General features: G+C 40.4%; 1 protein-coding gene across 2 annotated transcripts in view; it reads left to right on the forward strand.

Moving 5' to 3' along the window:
* IQCH (IQ motif containing H) overlaps positions 1-20,050 on the forward strand; it is a 192,281-nt gene that overhangs the window by 19,225 nt on the left and 153,006 nt on the right. The window contains exons 4-5 of one of the 2 annotated variants that reach the window (XM_046009107.1): positions 368-485; positions 13,310-13,426. In XM_046009107.1, coding sequence (XP_045865063.1) covers positions 368-485; positions 13,310-13,426 — 235 coding nt within the window. The remainder of the gene's footprint in view (positions 1-367; positions 486-13,309; positions 13,427-20,050) is intronic. The other variant, XM_046009108.1, reaches the window with a different exon arrangement.

Here is a 20,050-nt window from a genome sequence, read left to right on the forward strand (position 1 = left end):
AACATTGGCTAATCTGTGATTTGGCTTTACAAAACAAAACACAGCATGTTGTATTTTTTTCTCCCAAGAATGTTTTATAGTGTAGTAATCTGGTCAGTTGTGGGTCATATAACCTCAGCCAGAAATAGACCTTTTTTACATGCAATAATGATCATTATCAGACTCAAGTTCTTATGTTTAATAAAACAAGTACAGGTTTCTAGTGGTAAAAATGCTAAAGTCAGTCTAGTTCACTGTAATTATCAATGGAATATTTCCTGTAAAATCCAAATTAACTAGGAAGCATTGTTTTAAAATTACCAATTTGTGAAGTTGTGAAGATAAATTCGATTTTAAATTTTCTTTTTCTTTCTTTTCTTAAACTTAGGTTGCTTCCAACTGTAATTGATCAGAAATCATTTATTTTCCCTCTAGAATCTGAGGGTAGACTCTGGCAACCCCAAAGACAGCACAGTACATTTCCACATGCCTTTCCAAGAATAAAGGTAGGAACAGAGACATCCATAAAGACAGAAAGGGAATGAGTGGGGAGACTGGGGGGAAGGGGGACTGGGGAAGGACATCTGAGGCATCTCAAGTGTCTTTTTGGGATGGTGAAATGTTCTGGAATTTGAGAGTGGCAATGATTGCCCAACTCCGTGGCTCTCCTGAACACCATTGAACTGTACACTTTAGAAGGGTAAATTTAAGGTATGTGAATTATGTCTCAATAAAGCTGTTTTAGGAATAAAAAAAGTTTCCAGAGTAAAAGCAGAAAATTTACTTTGTGTTCGAAATGGGAGAACATGCCACTGTTTTTTCAGATACGTTTATGACACTGTGAGTTTCTACCACACAAGAGCTTTCTTCAGAAAGCAAAATATACCAAAATACAGTGCCTTCACCTTTTTTAATTAGCAATAATCATGCCTTAGATAAACCAATGACTATGCTGCTGCCACTGTGCAAAGCTAGAATTTCTGAACAGAGCCCTACAAGGGAAGTTTCTAGGGGGCAAGGGCTAGAGCTCAAGAGGTTACTGATTTTGCCTGCTGGGTGTTCTTGCAAGTGGATTCCTGTTCCCTCCCTGACTCCCCAGAAGTGGGAACAGCTCACCTCCTGTCAGTGTTTTGGGAGCATTAACTTGATCCACCTTCAGAACGATCCGAGACGGCATGCTATTATTGTTTTCATTTCACTGATGAAGAAGCCAAGGTACAGAAATGTTAGAGAAATTGTCCAGGAGGACACAGCTAGTCAATGTCAGAGGCAGGACCATGTAACCAGAAACACAAGGATAACCACTGCGGTACCCCTTTTCAGGTAATAGCTTTGTTGGGGTTTAATTAATAGACCATTGAATTCACCCTTTTTAAGTGGACTTGAGTGGATTTTCGTGTATTCACCAAGTCGTGCAGCCATCACACAGCGCCCTTATTATAACGGAGTTAGCCGTATTTTTCTTCTTTCACACCTGACAGAATCTGTAACTAGATTTTTTTAAATGTCTCTTCTCCCAGTAGAATAGAAGTTTAATGAGGGCGGGAGCCATGTCAGTCTGTTCACTGCCATATGTTGCCAGGGGACTCTCGATAAATGTTTGTTGAATGAAGAAATGACCCACGACGCCCACTCCCTTGTGCAGTCAGTCAGTCTCAGCTCCACGACCTTCCCAAAGCAGCGCGCTCCTACCTTCCACACTGCCCTTCGTACCCTGAGTCTGCTCGGCCACTGTCTGTGGAGTATTTTGGCACTGTGAGGGCCAAACACTGTCGGAGGCACATGGGGACGAATGATGCCACGTCCCTACTCTCAGAGCTTATGTTCTCACTGGGGGAGACAGATCATCGACAAGAAAATACCAGCTAATAATAAAGGCTCTCCTGAAAATAAAACAGAACATCGTGAGAAAGGGAGCTTAAAGGTCTCACACCTCCTTTCCTATTAATTCTCTGCTAACTGAAATTTTTTTTTTCCCCTCAAGAATCTCAGGAGGGTCACTGGTGTTCCCAAGTAGAAGATTAGAGCTTTCTGGTTTGTGAGGACAATGAAACAAAATATCTGAAATTAGGACTATTTAGAATGTATAGCTGTTATTATTACTCCAGACAAAAATAAAACTATGGCCCAGAAATTTATTTTCCTGAAAGAGTTTTGCATCCTGGCAAATGATCACAACGATAAGAAATCTTACGCGCTGAATATAACCCCAGAGCTCTTTTAAATACTGTGAGCATGGGTGAGCTTCATTTAAAAGGGGCACGGACTGTTTCCTACCCTGGCTTTACCTCCAGGGCCTAGATCCCTATTGTTGTTTTATTTCTAATATCGGTGACATCTGCTTAAAAATGCATAACCGCTGACACCCGAGATAGCCCTAATTTTGCATTGTAAACTCAATGACAAACAGTGCTGTTTTGCCAGCTGTTCCTGCAAGCCTACTACACCAACTTAAAAGCTTGTATTATTAAGTAGCAGTGAAATCCAACTGGGATATTACCACCTTTAATTGCCCACTGCCAACCTGTTCAACTAGGTAAACCCCAGTTGCTTCTTTGAGCTCTCTTTCTCCAAAGTAGATAACGATTTTTGGAATTCCATTTCACACCAAAAATTTACATGACAAACCATTAGGAGTTGCTCGATTATAATTAAGAGCCATAATTAAGAATTCTTTGGACAGCTACATGCAAAAGAATGAAACTAGACCATTTTCTCATACCATACTCAAAAATAAATTCAAAATGGATTAATGACCTAAATGTGAGACCTGAAACCATATAACTTCTAGAAGAAACCAGGCAAGTAATCTCTTTGACATCAACCTTAGCAACATTTTCCTAGATATGTCCCCTAGGCAAGGGAAACAAAAGCAGAAATAAGCTATTTGGATTACACCAGAATAAAAAGCTTTTGCACAGCAAAGGAAACCATCAACAAAACACTAAGGCAACCTACTGAATGGGAAAAGATATTTGCAAATGGTAAGATGTAAAGATATTTGCAAATGGTAAGATGTTAATATCCAAAATATATCAAGCACTGATACAACTAAACACTAAAAAAATGGGCATTCCATAAAAACATTTAAAAATGGGCAGAGTGTCTAAACAGTCATTTTATCAAAGAAGATATAGAGATGACCAGCAACACATGCAGAAATGATCAACATCACCCATCATCAGGGAAATGCAAATCAAAACCACAGTGAGCAATCACCTTACACCTATCAGAATGGCTAGAATCAAAAAGATAAGAAACAACGAGTGTTGGCGAGGATGTGGAAGAAAGGGAAGCCTGGTGTACTGTTGGTGGGAATGTATATTGGTACATATACCAATATGTATATGTATATGTATATATACATATACCAATATGTATATGTATATGTATATGTGGAAGGCTCTATGGAGGTTCCTCAAACAATTAAAAATAGAACTACCATATGATCTAGTAATTCCACTATTGGGTATTTACCTAAAGAAAATGACAACACTCATTCAGAAAGATACATGCCTCCCTATGTTTATTGCAACATTATTTATAATAGCCAAGATATGTAAACAGCCCAAGTGTCCACTGATAAGATGAATGGTTAAAGAAGAATGGACACACACACACACATGCATACACACAGTGGAATATTACTCATCCCTAAACAAGAATGAGATTTTGCCATTTGTGACAACATAGATGGACCTCGAGGACGTTATGCCAAGTGAAATAAGTCAGACAGAGAAAGGCAGACACTGTATAATTTCACTCACAGGTGGAATCTAAAAAACCAAACAATTGAACAAATACCAGACCCTTAAGTAGAGAGAATAAACTGGTGGTTGCCACAGCGGAGGGGGATGGGTGAAACAGATAAGAGGAGATTAAGTACAAACTTGGTTATAAAAAGTAAATAAGTCGGGGTGCCTGGGTTAGGTAAGCACTTGCATTTGGCTCAGGTCATGATCCCAGGGTCCTGGGATGGAGCCCTGCATCAGGCTCCCTGCTCAGCGGGGAGTCGCTCGTCCCTCTCTCCCCCTGCCCCTGCTCATGCTTTCTCTCTCTAATAAAATCTTCAAAAAAAAAAGAAAAAAGTAAATAAGTCACAGAGATGAAAAGTACAGTGTAGGGAATAGAGTTAGTAATATTGTAGAAAAAGAATTATTTTCTTTTATCTTCCAAAAAGCCATATTGTGATGACTTTTTTCACAGTGTATCTTTGTTCTACCTCAGCACCCGCTCAACTGCTCTTTGGGGCTCCTTGGACTATAGGCACATCTATACTTGTAATAGATAAGAAAGGATTGGAAATAAAAACAACAAAGGAGGAAGTGGAGGGAAGAAGAGAAGGAGGAAAAATTTATAGGCCAAGAGAGTACTTGATCTTCTTGTTGTATCTGGCAAGCTAATTCCTACACTGTTTACTTATAAGCATGGTACAGCTGGTATGTTTGTGGAGCAGGGAAGATAAACTCATCCCATTGCTTGAAAGAACTATTCCCTTTATTAATCCCATAAAACGGATGCCTTAGCAGTCAAAGAAACTTTAAAAAAAAAAATGCTGTGATCTAATACAATGTAGCCATGTGTCTAAGATGGGAAGGCTCTGATTTTGTGAATTTGGATCGAATTGAGAAAGTGATTTTCAAACTTTGATCAAAATGAAAGTTTTGAGGACTTTGGACGTTATGAGGAATCATATGGTAAGAGATGAAAGCAGGAAAAAGAGCAGGTAAGGGCTGCTTCCCAGACTGTTGCTCTGAGTGAGTCTTGCCTTACTGAGTGGTGGGCGGCGGGTTTTGCCCAGCAGACGGTAGAGCAGAGCAGGCAAAAGAGAGTGCCACAATAAATGAACCATTGTGAGTTCTTTCTTCTCCCAAGAGCAGTGACTTTTAAAAAAATATTGCCTGTGGCTTTTTATTGAAGTGTTTTAAAATACAGACTTAATGACATTTCACCCCTCAATGCTTTAACATGCATCTTTAAAAACATGCACATTTCAAGGGCACCTGGGTGGCTCAGTGGGTTAAAGCCTCTGCCTTTGGCTCAGGTCATGATCCCAGGGTCCTGGGATGGAGCCCTGCATAGGCCTCTCTGCTCAGCAGGGAACCTGCTTCCCTTCCTCTCTCTCTGCCTGCCTCTCTGCCTACTTGCGATCCCTGTCTGTCAAATAAATACATAAAAAATCTTTTAAAAAATGTGCACATTCCGTCTTGCCCACAATAACATTAGCATACCGAAAAAATGAATAATTCATGAGTATAACAAATACTCTGATCATATTCAAATTTCCCCAATTGATCCTCAATGACTTTTACTGATCCCTTATCCAAACCTGGATCTGCTTGTATTCATTGCATTGGTTTATTTTATTTCTTAAGGTTCTAATAATCCAAAGCAGGGAGACTCAGTTCAATTCATTTCTATAATTGGTGTCCAGCCCAAAGTAGGCTCTGAAGAGAGGACAATGTCATGGTTAGAAGTATGGGTTCATTTTGAAGGGGCGGGGGGTGGGGGGTGGGAGGTTGAGGAACCAGGTGGTGGGTATAGGGAGGGCACGTACTGCATGGAGCACTGGGTGTGATGCAAAAACAATGAACACTGTTATGCTGAAAATAAACAAATAAAAAAAAAAAAAGAAGTCTGGGTTCACAGCCTGGCTCCACCACATCCTATCTGTTCCTTTCGAGTCACTTAACCTCTGTCTGTGCCTCAGTTCCTCATCTGCAAAATGGGCATAAGTATAGCCCTTACCCCAGAGAGCTGCTGTAAGGATAAATGAATTAACATATGTAAATGTTTATAACAGTGCCCCATATGTGCCCAAGTGTTAATTCTTACTATTTGCTGATGAATACTTATCAACCTTAATTATGTACTCACTGTGTGCCGGACATTTTAGGCATCAAATTTCTGCTCTCATGGAGTTTACATTCTAGTTGGGGTCAGGCAGTCATTTGGGGGAAAAAAATGATTTGCAAAGTAAATATATAGTATGTTAGTTGGTAAGAGAAACGGGGAAGGAACCTAGGGGCGTCGGATGGTCGCCCTTGTAAGGTAACACTTGAGCAGAAGTCTGAGTCTTTGGCTGTTTGGAGGAAGAGCATTTCAGGTAGAGGAAACACAAAACGTAAAGACCCTATCTTAGAAGTACAAGTGATGCGGAAATTTGGGGGTTTGGAGCAAATGGTCAAGAGAGAATTCTCGAGACCTTTTTGGGGCAAAGAGGTGGTTTTATTTTTATTTATTTATTTATTTAAGTTTTTTTTTTTATTTGTTTATTTGACAGACAGAGATCACAAGTAGGCAGAGAGGCAGGCAGAGAGAGGAGGAAGCAGGCTCCCCGCAGAGCAGAGACCCCCGATGCGGGGCTCGATCCCAGGACCCTGAGATCATGACCCGAGCTGAAGGCAGAGGCTTCAACCCACTGAGCCACCCAGGTGCCCCAAGAGGTGGTTTTATTAAAGCTAGGGACAGCACCCGTGGACAGAAAGAGCTGCGCTGGGATTGTGAGGGGTGGCCAATATATATTTTCAAGTTGGGAGGGGGTTAGGGGTAGCATAAGTCTTAAAGAAATTTTGGAAGCAAGGTTTCCAGGACCTTGAGGGGCTAGCTGTTGTTAGGGAAAGGTCATTTATTACTACTGTCTAGTAAAACCTTAGTCATGACCCTTCAGATGTATATCCGTGGGCCATATGCTTGGAAGATGATTGCTAACATGGATCTTGGGTGGTAGAGATAAAAGAGGTTTCCAAAGGAAAGTTTACATGTTAAAGGAGGTTTACAGGATCCTGGAGGTCAGGATAATGTTAAGCTAAGATTGCCTTTTGCCCTTAGCAAAGTGTCCTAGAGGAAGGTCACTCTTTCTGTCTCAAGGACTTGTCAATGGGTTGTAGGCAGTAAGAAATTTTAATTTTTCTGGAGGGGACTATGCAGGGGAAGGGAAGTAGGAAAAGTGGGAAGAGGCCAGATGTTGTAGACCATTGTGAGGACTTCCGGATGCTCTCTGAATGAGGTGGAAAGCCACTGGGGTCTTTTCCTGCTATGAGGTAGAAGGGGAAGGGCAGCAGCGGGCGGCACCATTTAGGGACTTGTGTGGGCCATGATGATAATGAGATCCTAGCTCATCCTCCCAATGCCTGGGGGGAAGGAATTATCATCCCTGTTTCATAGATAAGGAAATAATCGAAGAAGGTGGGAGATGATTCTAATTTAAAACAAAGTGACTGCAGAACTGGGATTCAAACGCAGGTGTACTAAGACCAAAAACAAACAAACAAACAAACAAACAAAACAAAACAGCAGGATAACTCCTGATTTGGTTCACAGATGGCCCTAACTATCTCCAGAATTATCCTCAGCTATGTCCTTCCAAACTTTCCCAGAGAAACTTCTCAATCAATGCACCAGATTAAGGTGACCTTTTTCACTTTCTGATTTGTTGCAACAATGTTAATGTAGCAATTATGAAGCCACATGAGAATTATTTATGATACATTAGGATACCTGAACATATGCAATACTGTTTTACTGTAACTGGTTAGTATTCAATTGGTTTACACATACATTTTAAAGAGATTTATACCTTACAGTGCACAAAAGCTATAGCTAATGGGACAGAAGATTAAGCATGGTCTTTGGGGCTCTTTCTATCAAAAATAGGCATCAAAAATGGGCCCTTAGGACTGTATCTTCTAAGAATATCTTTTTCTATGGGAAGATTCAATTAGCTACATATTTATGACTTATGGCACCTTCTCCAAAAACTTGTTACTAATTATAATTGTGAAGACTCCCCAAATTTTATTATATGGTATCCCATGGTTCAGTGACATTTCAAAGGTTGCATTCCAAATTTCTCATGCCTTGCTCCGTGGCTTACCAGGAAATACTAACTTCTGGGCACACAGAAGACCCATCATTCCCTGGCCACCAACTCATGAGGGTAGTTTGTGGCAAAGGGAGGGAAGCCAGAGAATTAGCAATTGACCCATGTGCCATAAAAACCGGACAGAATGTCACCTTCGGCACACACTACTGCTGTCGTCTGATGACTGTGTCACTGTGGCATACAGTAATGAGAACACACACACACACAAATGCCCTTCATCACTGGTAAGCTATTTCCTCCAGTATTTTAATTTTAATGGTTCTGTGTGCTGGGTGGTAGACACATATATCTCTGTTCTAGAGGAAGCTCGGAGTCTGGAGTCAGAGTGCAATCTGAGAGGTTTAGAAAAATGCTCTGGTAGGGTTTGTGGTGTGGTGTATGCCGAATGCCTGGGCTTTGTTATAACCAGTAAGTACATCATCTTTCCAATCTGTTTCGAGTACAGTTGTCTCTGACCTCTGTGTCCTAGTCTGCCAGCTCACACAGCGTGTTCTCGCAAGAATTCTTCAAGACTTTAAGGACCTGCACTGACCGCTCATTATTTCACTATCACTTTCATTTCACTAATTTCACTAATCACTTTCGCCTGATTGTCCTTTTCCTCTTTAGCTAGGTTAGGTTGAGGGCTTCTGACAGCAATGTTTACGAAAGAAATTGTTTCTTGAATGGACTCAAAAATATGGAAGGAAATCCATGTAACCAACATCCGGATTGAAGAGTTACCATAATTTTACAATCCTTCTTTTGTCTCTTCCCTCCACATTTTTTGGTGCAGTCTTTTGAAGCAAATCCCAGACATCGCATCATTTTACCCATAAGCACTTCAGATAAGGACTTAAAAAAAAACCATAACTATTATCACATCTAACACATTTAACAATGCATTAGTACTATAGAATTCCCAGGCGCTGTTCCGTTTCCCCCAATTGTCTTAAAGTTGTTGTTCTAATGTTTGAATTAGGATGTAGACAAGGTCCACATAGGGTATTTGCATCTCATTTTATCTACGACATTTCCTCCTCATTTAAAAAAAAAGCCACTTACTGACTAAAGAAACCAGGTCACTGGTCAGCTAGGTTTCTCTTCACTGTTTGAATTTGGCTGATCGCAATCTCATGGTGTCATTTTATGTTTGCCTCTGTCCCTAGTATTTCTTGTAGACTGGTGGTTTTATCTAGAAGCTTGACCAGATTCAGGTAACATCTTTTGGGGAGGAATAGGTCAGAGGTGGTGCTCTGTACATCCCCTTATCGGATATCAGGAGGCCATTTCTTTTTCTCCTCTAAAGGTGTTAAGATTGATCAGTGGGTCTGAGTATTACTGGCTCAATCTATCCTTTATAAAATTCCCCTAGTGGTATTAGAGACCACTGAGGTTTGCCTAAATACATTATTTCTTTAGGGATTGCAAAGCAGTGTTTTTATAATCCCACCCTTTCTTCTGCATTTATTTGCTTCTACGAAGAACTGTCCGTTACTGACTCTGCAGTGCATCTGAAATATAGATTTTTCAGGAAAAGCAGGATAAATGCTTGATTCTTTTCCTTTATCTACTTTCAAATTAATGTATCAATTTTGTCAAGTAGGTTTCCTCGCGAGAAGGGGAAACATTAAGAACCCACGGGTTTTTATATATTTGAAGTGTTTCAATCCATTACGGTCATTGTGTTTTGGCCAGTAAGCACCTCCATACTGCTTTGTCATGGCGAGATACTTACCGGACGTTAGTCATTTCTCTCACGAACAGCCCTGTGAAGGCAGGTATTATTATCCAGCTTTGCAAATGAGAAGTCTAGATCACGTGGCTTGAACCACGATTTGAAGTCTATTGTTCTTTCCATTAAATATAATAATGGTTGAAAGAATCAGAGCATTCAAGGTGACTGGATTCTTCCATTTTTTTTTTCTTCTGGTTTTAAGATTAAACAGCAGAGGTCTTTAACCAGTGGGAATAGGATATTAAGCAATATACACTTTAGAAGACATTACTTGGGGCAAACACTGTTGAGAATCATGTTATGCTGATAATACCGTAACTTAGTAAATAGCCCGTCTCAACTTCGTTTGTGCAGCATTTCAATTTTGATTACTCTGTGTGGGATCTACAGCTCAGATGTAGGTCATTTTATGGTCTGCCCATGTCTGGGGAGCTGGTATGACACGCTGCCTAGTGTTTTTAATTCAGAACTTCTTCGAAAAGAAACCTTAGCCTCTTATGTTTAAACCCTCGTTTTAATAGCATAAGCTATTTCCTTCTTAGATAGCTTTGTGGGCATAGTAATAAAATAAATACCACAGAATCACTGATGAGATGAAAATTGAGCTCCCTGCTTCTGTGCGGCCATGTAGGTAAAACAGTAATTGGCTCTGATAATAACTTTTGTTCTTACAAGCCAAAGTCTAAATGAGAGTCACATTTGATATATCCGCTTGTAATTACTACCAAAAGGAGAGAATTCCAAGTTTGGTTGGTTTAGTGACTCAAGATAGATTAAATAAATGGCTGCCTTTTCTTGATCAATTCAAGAAAAATTTCTGAAATTATTTTTAATATTCATCTTGCTGTTGGTAGAAATTACCTTCTGGGGCTCACTCTTCTGCTTAATGGAATGATTAATTTCATTTTTCTTTTTTAAACGGACAACCGTTTTTCTTGAAAAGATCTTATTACTGGGTCTGATAATGCAGCTTAGGCTTTTAAGTATTTTCCTAAACAGTTCTATAGGTGGTCTATGAGACAAATTAAAATTAGGAGTATAATTGGTAGTGATTTACACCAAAGCTGTTTGATACATTAATATTATTCAAAGGTAGTCTCTTTTATATGTTTTTAAAAGGGAAACTTAATCCTGTGTTATTATTATTTTGGTATATACATGTTTTTGGTGCCAAAATAGTAAATATTAGCACATTAATCATTTTAAAGGACCTCTCCTATTGCTTTTAGAAGCCAACTAATACATAACTGAAATTACAACCTGTCATTCCTTTGGGATTTCTATTTACATTTGGATTCCCGTTCGTAAAGTTCTATGCCCAGTGCCACAGAAATGTAACAATGAGCAGAGAACTGGATTTTGATGCCACTTTTAACAATGATTCTGTACTTGATAATGTCCTCCCTATACCCGTACCATAGCCACACGAAGTTGATGGAGCATAATAAAACTAAGAAAACTGCTATGGTCCACCGAGCCAATGATCCCAGAATTAAAAAGTTTTAACAACGCTTAGACATGATAGATGAAGCTAATCATCAGTTGTATCCAGGGCTCACATTTAAAAAGCACTCTAATTACAGAAACCACACCCAGTCAATATAATACATATTAGCAATTTCCTAATCCTTGGTAGGGTGGAAATTATTCTGAAAGTTTAATTAAGAAGGAAAAAATTATGTTCAGGTATTAGTTTCCATAAAAGAGGCACTCAGTTTCCACACAAAAGTCCCGGAGTGGTGCTGTGAGTGTGGGTTCTCCGCAGAAGGAAAGCCATTTATAATTAGACACGACGTTGCTTTTGCAACCCCATGTACCTCCAGGAGAGGGAAATAGATAGGCTTTCTTTGCAACCCATCCTGCATGGGTTAAATCAAGTGGACAGCTGAGTGCCATTATTTAGAGATTTGGCTTAAAAACTGCTATTAAAAACACACACACAAACAAAAGGGAGGTTTGGGGCCTGTGTTAGGAAATAAATTATCTGGACAGCACACATCCCACAGATATCTTTGTAGGCTTCCCTTTCACTTTGACCTTAGGCACAGCCCCATTTATGAACGCTTATCATCAAAGAAATAGCTGAATCATGAACTAATCTTGCCGGTGTCTATGAGCATTTTAACTGTTGCACCACATCACCCCCAGAACTAAGACACTCAGTTGAAAGGAAAAAAAATTTTTTAATTGCTCACAACACCTCCTTTCTAAAAAGTCACAAAGGCTTTGTATTTTAGGATTCCATTTATATGAAATGCCCAGAATGTGCACATCTAAGAGACAGAAACTAGACTAGCAGTTGCTAAAGGCTGGAAGGAGGAGCAAATGGGGTGTGATTGTTAATGGGTGTGAGGTTTCTTTTGGGGGTGATGAAAATGTTCTTTTTAAAGATTTTATTTATTTGACAGAGAGAGACACAGCGAGAGAGGGTAACACAAGCAGGGGGAGTGGGAGAGGGAGAAGCAGCCTTCCTGCTGAGCAGGGAGCCCGACTGGGGGCTCGATCCCAGGACCCGAGGGATCCCAGGACCCCAGGGATCCCAGGACCTCAGCCGAAGGCAGACGCTTAACGACTGAGCCACCCAGACACCCCAATGAAAATGTTCTGAAATTAGGGATGATGGTTGCACAACTTTGTGAATATGCCAAAAACCACTGACTTACATACTTTTAAAGGTGTGAATTTTATGGAATGTGAGTTATATCACAATAAAAAGTCACAAGACCTCAGAAACGGTTGTAGTGTCATATTCCTTAAGTGTCAGCTTACCTTTTAGCCTGAAATCATAGAACGCCAAAGCGGCGGAGGGTGTGTGTGTGTGTGTGTGTGTGTGTGTGTGGGTGGGTGGGTGGGTGGCAGGGGGAGTGGTGGGTTGGGGTGGGAGGGGTGGAGTTTAGAGGGTGGGGGTGAAGTGAGTAGTTCTTCAAGAGACCCTCAACTCTAATTGCTGTGTTTGGCAAGTAAAGAAACTTACTTTCAAAGAAGGAAAGTGACTTACCCAAGGTAACATGTGGGCAGTCCAGGGGAGGGCAAGTTTGGAACCCAGCTGGGTCTCTCCCTTTTCCCACCACCACTGTGCTGTCTTCTCTGGAGGTTTACGGTTAGGCATCTCAGCAGTAACTAATTTGAATTCTTTAAAATGAGAAACACGTGGTTCAAATGACATGGTTTTACATTTTTTTTTCTAATGACAGCACACATCTTTCCTAGAGACAGCAAAATCTCTGTGAAGGAGTAAATAAACATGTGGTGAATTCACCACGTCCGCAGTGAGATTCACCTGTAAATGTCCCGCGAGGAAAATGGCCACATTAACAGACCAAGGGAGCCCTCTACCTGTGTGTTTGTAGTATAGATTTCATTGGCAAAATCCTTGACCTGGAAAGCTAAAAATAAATCGAGACCAGGTATTCTGGTCCTTTGTCTACCTTGGTTGGCTTCTCATATTATTTGGGAGGAAATGAGTGGTGTCCAAGGATATGTTTTTATGAACAATAGGATACATGGAGGAAAATCTACACAAAGTTCTTTTTCTATGAATAAAAGAGACCAATTAGCAGCCTAAATAAAACCAAATATATATATGTACATATATATAATTTTTGCCATAAGAACTATATTATTATATTATATATTTTCAAAGAACTTCACACTTCTTTGAGGATATAAAATGTTAGTAAGCATTTTTGTTCATTCAGCATGAAAGTTTCATTGTTTCTTTGTTTCAGCGGAAGATAGGGTTGAATGTAAAAATCATGCAGGATCCCGAGAACGTCCACCACAGAACTGCTGTAAACGCGAACTATGGAATCAGTTTGCCATATATTAATCAGAGAAAAGCATGTGTAAGTAATGACTTGTTTTAATGAGTTCTTAATTTTTTTAAAGAATCAAAAGCCATATATTTTATAAGCTACAATGTAGATTTTAAGTAAAGATTTTGATCCTTAGGATTTTGGGGAGATGAAATGGAGTGGCTTTCATTCCATTTATAATTACAAATGATTAAAAACATGTTAACCTATTTTTTTAAAAGATCTCTTTGTAGCTCGTTTAAATTTCTATTTTATCTGATGTTCCTAAATAATCCAGTATCAAAATTTTAACAAGGATGAAATAATTCAACAACCAAAAGAATGAGGAGAGAAATTTTAAATATTTTATTTCTTAGATAGTGGGGTAACTGCTAGAAAAAGCAAAAGAAAACAGCGGCACTGTAATCAGCTTCAATGCATATGACCATCCGGTACACAAAATTTAAGAATATTATTCTAAACCTGAAGCAAGCATGGAATCATTCTTTATGTCAGCAAAATGATGGGAGGGAAGAACGATCAAATGGAGACGGGCATTAAAGTGATCTCGGAGTCCGTGCCTGTATTTGCCAGTGACTGGCTGCTAAGTGTCTGAAAGCAAGGACTGTACTGTTTTGTGGGGTTTTCTTAGGAGATCTAACAGGAGTGCTTCATTTTAATTGAGAAATTATTTGCCTTGCGATTATTTCTAATACTGAAAACAACCACTGAGGTGACACCTATACATTGGTAAATACATTTTTAACCTTAGGCTTCTCTCAAAAACTCTTAAATGTATGGTTTGGGGAGATCAAAACTAAAAAAAAACAAGATGAATTTCAGAATTAAATTGCAAAACTCTTTCTAGCCAGAATAGTCTCTCGGATTAATCTTCTAAATTTCCCACGCAGACATTTTCATCTGCCTACTTCATTCGTGTAACCCTGAAATATATTTTTTACTTTCTTTCTATGTGCTTTATGTTATTCTAACAGGTTTGGCTTAAGTGCACTTTATCACAGAAATACGTCTGTAGCCTAAGAAATAACCAGAAAGTTAGATATTTTTATTCCTGCTGAAACTTTATTTAAAATGTCACTATGAATAATGTGAAAGGGTTTTTATCTGCTTCCCATGAGCCCAAAGCCCTTGAAATAAAAATATTATTTCTCTGGCTGCACAGACAGAAGCAGATTTCTCTTTTGTTGTTGTTGGTTTCCCGCTTCAATCTAGAATTAATATTGGCTTAGCCGGTGGAGTGCTGGGGCTTTGTAGCCCCAGGTAACCGCTGCATTTTCCGCAAACTTTTCCTGATGAGTATCAAAGCTTAAAAAGGCACGCCTCTAGATTCAGGGACGATTATGCTTGGCTTTAATGAATGGGAGTGAAGATTCAGACATAAATAGGTATTTGAATTTATATCCAAAATCTGGAGCAGAACCTTAGCCATTTGTTATAGTCTTTTTTCTAATTCCCAAGAGGATGAGTGCTTTGGTTATTGTGCTCATGTACTTCGAACACAGAGGGTTTAGGAAAGCACTTGGCCTTGCATGATGCATAGATAATATACACCCATTTATTGTATTAAAGATCCTTTTTCCCATTAAACTTGACTCCATGAAAATCTACACCAGAGCCCTTTAAAATGTATGGACATTAGGTACATTTCGCTCAAGCTATTAGCATTTCAATCAAAAGAGTTGACCCCATCAGTTCACCATATACATACGACGGCAGTCACTGAAAGTCAGTATTTTTCATTTTGGATTTGTAAAATGGAATCACTGTGCCAAAAGTCCCATTCGAGAAATATTTGGGTGTTGGTTTTAAACAATCACGTAGAGATTTTGGAAACAGATACAGTTGTGATTTACTACTTATAAAAATGTTTCTGAAATCACTTCTCCAAACTGAAGCAATGTGTCTAGCGCTGTGATGTATAGTTAATTAGAAAAGCAGCATCAAGGCTAATCGCTTTTTAGAACTACTCTAAACACTCAAAGGGGATTATGATTTGGCTGCCGAGGGCCATGTGTTTCCTTCCTTCTTACGAAACTTGAACAGCTTGTCAAAAGCCTGTAAATAATCTTCGACATTTTTGACAGAGCAAATTTGAATATGTAACTGATTTACATGGTTAGTTCCTAGAAACTGATATTTTCTCCATTTTATGAAGAGGTATGTTCTTCCTAATCATAAGGGGTCAGTGTAGAGGTTTTACAATGTTGAAAGCACATATACCCCAGACACACACACACACACACACACACAAACACACCCCCATATGCCTTCAGAATGTATATCCTATAACTATATGTAAAATCAATTTACAAAAAAGTACTAAAAGTGAAACTCACTGCTGATTTTTTCCAATATCTTAAGTCTGAAAAATTATACAACAACAACGACGACAACAACAACTCTTTAACAGGTTTTAGAGTAGAGCCTCACAAGTACGGGGACACAAGAAGAAATCTCTGATACATCAGCTTCACACTTTCTCACTGCCGACTACTTCCAGTTAGACTTTCTGATGCAACGCATTCGAAGATCTACAGAAAATTTGACTTTGATTTATTTCGTTTAAATAAAAAGGGTTTCTTACGAGGCTTGAAACATGTATCTGTTAGCATGAATTTTAAAAGAACAATTATGAATGCATAACAAAATAGCCAAACAAAACATTGCTTTGAATCGCTGCACAAATAACTCTGATTATAACTGTTATGACCTAGAAAAGAATCATAAAACCATTTTTCTTGTTGGCAACCTAGGAGTTGCTGTAGAATTATACCAGTCCTTTGGTCCCACTTTCCAAATAAATAAATATATAATGCAATGTAAACTTAGAATCTTTTATTTATTCATGAGGTTGAATTTAATACTATTATGATTTCTCGATTTTATGAGTCATACGTTATGCGGTGTTTTTCACTAACTTAGTTGGGTTGCAACCACACTTCACAAATCATAGCTTCATTCTTTACTGTTTCACTTCGGGTGTACACAGTCATCTCTCTGGTGAAAGTACATTCGTTTCTGGGATGATAAAGTAATGAAAAGTAAGGCAATTGTGTTCCTGTCAAATGATTAGAAGCAGCCCCAGAAGAAAGGGGGAGGGTCAGAGCGGGGGAGGGGGTGGGGAGAAAGAAGGACGATTTCAAAACATGATTGTGTTTTAAGCCCCATGCATATGGCCACAATTACAGTCACAACGTAATTTCGCGATGGGAGCAGAATTAGATTTAAACAAATTGATGTTACACTGCAGTAATTCAGAATGAGCTTGTTGCATTTATAAACCATAACAAGAAGCAGAGTGAATTAATAAACCCTTCTTGTCACTAAAAATAAAAAAGGGAATAATTGCTGAGATGGAGTTAACAGATGACTATAGTCAGCATCCTTTCAGCCTAGATATGGGAAAGTGAAGGTCACCCCCATCTCGGATGACAAAGAGGGAACATTTTGTTGGTAAACAAATTAATCTCTTGAAAGGTCGCCATTTGTTTTAAGTTTTTCTCCCGTTCTTGTCATCTGGAATCAGAGATTGACTGTCATTTCACTAGGCAGGGGTGCAGTGGAAGCAGACAAAGCTGGTTCTGTACGTATCAGCATTCCTTGACAAAACTCGGTGCCTGATTGCGATGCCATGGGCTGCTGGTTTACAGCTGTCTCCGGACAAGAACGGAGGCCCACCCCTGAATTCCAATAAGATGGGCCTGCCTATTCTGCCTGCTGCAAGTTGGCCCTCTGCCCACAAGTAAAATGTATTGTAGTTCAAGCCAGCAATTATCCCTTTTACTTCCTTCTGTGCTGCTTCTGTTCCTTTTTTCCAAAAACAGATGTGGGTATTCGCTCAAGTTCCGCATCTCCTCTTTCTCACACCTGCCGGGTCAGAATTTTGACAGAGGGAGAGTCTGAGGGAGCCAGCAGACACCAGTCGGACGGAATTTCTTGGAGAGCAGTTTAAAAAGAAAATGTGGGTTTTCCAGGAAACGTGGAGTCAGCATCTTGGCCCCCCGTTCCTTTTCCCAGGAGCATTTGGTAAATTAAATTAGTGGAACAAAAGGAAAATTGCTCTAAAGACATTCAGAAATGCCATATTTATGACACACAGTCATTACCCAAGCACGGTGACAGCGTGCACAGACAGCATCTCCACTTCTGTCGCTAAAGAGAGCTCTCTCGTCGGGTCGCTCGGAAAGAGTTTTCCGGAAATCAAGGACTTCTCGTGCTCCTCCTGATTCCTCAAATGTACGCCACTGATACGGCAGTGGTGGTGCCCATGGACAGGGTGGCGTATCGCCTTTCCAGGTGGCTGCTCTTTAGAACGTCAGTTCTGCCTGGGTTTTGAGTCCTGGAAAAGCTGGAGAAAGTGATGAGATGATTGTCATTGGCTGCCGTGGGGCTCTCTCACAAAAGCCCAGTAGGACTCCGGGAGCCAGAAGAGGCTATGAGAGGCTGTGCCCTCAACTGATAACAGATGCAAAACAATCCAGCGATAGGGAGTTCCTGAACTTCTTGAGAACGTGTTGCCTGAGTTTCTGTGCTGGGATGCCGCATGCCTTCCCAGACTTTCCAACCCTATGCTGAACTCCCAGCACTCGCCCGTTCTCAGCGTAGGGATTCTGGGTCAGACTAGACTGCCCAGTGTGACTCCTGCCGGATGAGGGACCTCCCAGAAACAGCCTACATTGTTTCATGTATAAAATGTCCATAATAAGAGTATCTCACAAGATCGTATTGGGATTTAGGGGCGTCTGGGTGGCTCAGTGGGTTAAAGCCTCTGCCTTCAGCTCAGGTCATGATCCCAGAGTCCTGGAATCGAGGCCTGCATCTGGCTCTCTGCTCAGCGGGGAGCCTGCTCCCCCCCCCCACCCCCGTCTGCCTCTCTGCCTACTTGTGATCTCTATCTGATAAATAAATAAAATCTTAAAAAAAAAAAAAAAGATTGTTTGGGATTTAGAGGAGAGAATTCAAGGCACTTAGCAAAGGTCCTGGTACAAATAAGGGCTCTGAAAATATTAGTTGTGACTAGTGGCGATTTTCCCGATTGTACTGTGCCATGTTTTATATTGTCATTTAAAACTTAAGTTACTCTAGGGGTTGAGGGAGAGAGCCAAAATGTTGCTGAAATACCTTCCAAGGGTTCTGTTTAATATTTCCTATGATGATGCCTTCTTTCCCACACTAATATGAGGGCAGGGATCTTGCTGCCTGTTCCGTTTGCCTGTTTTTCAGAACCTTCCCTGCCCCAAGCAGTGTTTTGCACGTAACAGGTACACAGGAGAGGACTGGTCTGTCTCCTCCTGCGTCCAGTGTCCGATTGAAACTCAGTGACCTGATGCTGAGTCCAAAAGTGAAGAAACGATGTGGCTGGCCGCGGTCACCCTGGTTGTATAGGGCATCCTCCCACTAGGCCATCTGAGCGAGTTTTCCTAGTGAAACAGCCTCGCTCCTCGATTCCTGCCACAGTCTTGCCACCGATTAGTTGTTTCCAAGACCAGGTGACTCCACCTCGCTTATTTGCATCTTCCCGGGTTATAAAATGGGAGGCTGGGCTGGAGGCGGTCTGGTAAGGTGGGAAGCATGTGGAGTTGAGTGAGTCAGTTTGGGTCCTATCTGCCGTCTTCCAGTTACGCAACCCCGGGCAAGAAAATGCAATCTCAAGTCCTCAGTTTCCTCTTCTGCAGAGTCAGGATAGTGGTGCCCGTTAGGCAAAGGTGTTCTGGGAACCACAGATAACATAACGTTGCTGGCACACCATAGGTGCCTAAGAAGGCTCCTGGCTTTGGGGAAAATGAGTTAATATTAGAAATCTCATACTTCCTCCGCCTTCTTCACATCCGTGCTCCTGGGGAAGGATCTGATTTGGCTCCTTTCACACTGGTATAAATGAAGAATAAGGCTTAATGCTCTTGTTTTCAAACTGTTATGGAGAACTCTGGTGAGTTTCAGGGAGACTGCAAACATTTAGTTCATATTTAATTTTTTGATAAATATTTGAACCATTTGCAAGTGTAGTAAAGAAAACACAGGCAAATTTAGGTTTCAGTACCCAGTACATACTAGATACCATCAATGGGTTAGTTTGTGCAGTCAGGTTAATTCTGTGCATGCGTGGGCGACACACACAAGCACATCTGAATTCCATAGAAAGGTGGTTTTTTTTTTTTTCATTAGATAGGGTGTATCTTTGTACCAGTCATATTTTGAAATTCAGATCTGCTCATATACACTCCCATAATAATCACACAAATAAGCGAAGGTTAAGTCAGCAGATACGCGTCAAGGTCTTAAAGCAGTGCCTGGCCCCTACTAAGCATTTCACAGGTGTCAGCGCTACAACACATGTGGGCCACCGTGCATGCAGGTCTGGGCGCGTTCTCTGGAGGTCCCATTGGGCAGCATAACAGTCAATGTTACAATTACAATAATACATGTTACCTGGTGAGAATACAGCATTATAGATCGTCTCATTGCTCATTTTAGGTTTGGGTTGGTTCTCACCTGGTTAGAGATGAGCTGTACGATCCTCATCTGGCATTGCGGGGCCGCCGTGTGACTTTGCTTACAGCTGTACCTGAGACATCAGCAGTAAAGCATCCTCTTAAAATTTGGACTCAAAACGCAAAATGAAATTAGATTGCTTTGCAGTTGAGTGACTATCTG

The sequence above is a fragment of the Meles meles genome, chromosome 6, assembly GCF_922984935.1.
Source record: "Meles meles chromosome 6, mMelMel3.1 paternal haplotype, whole genome shotgun sequence".
NCBI lineage: Eukaryota > Metazoa > Chordata > Mammalia > Carnivora > Mustelidae > Meles > Meles meles.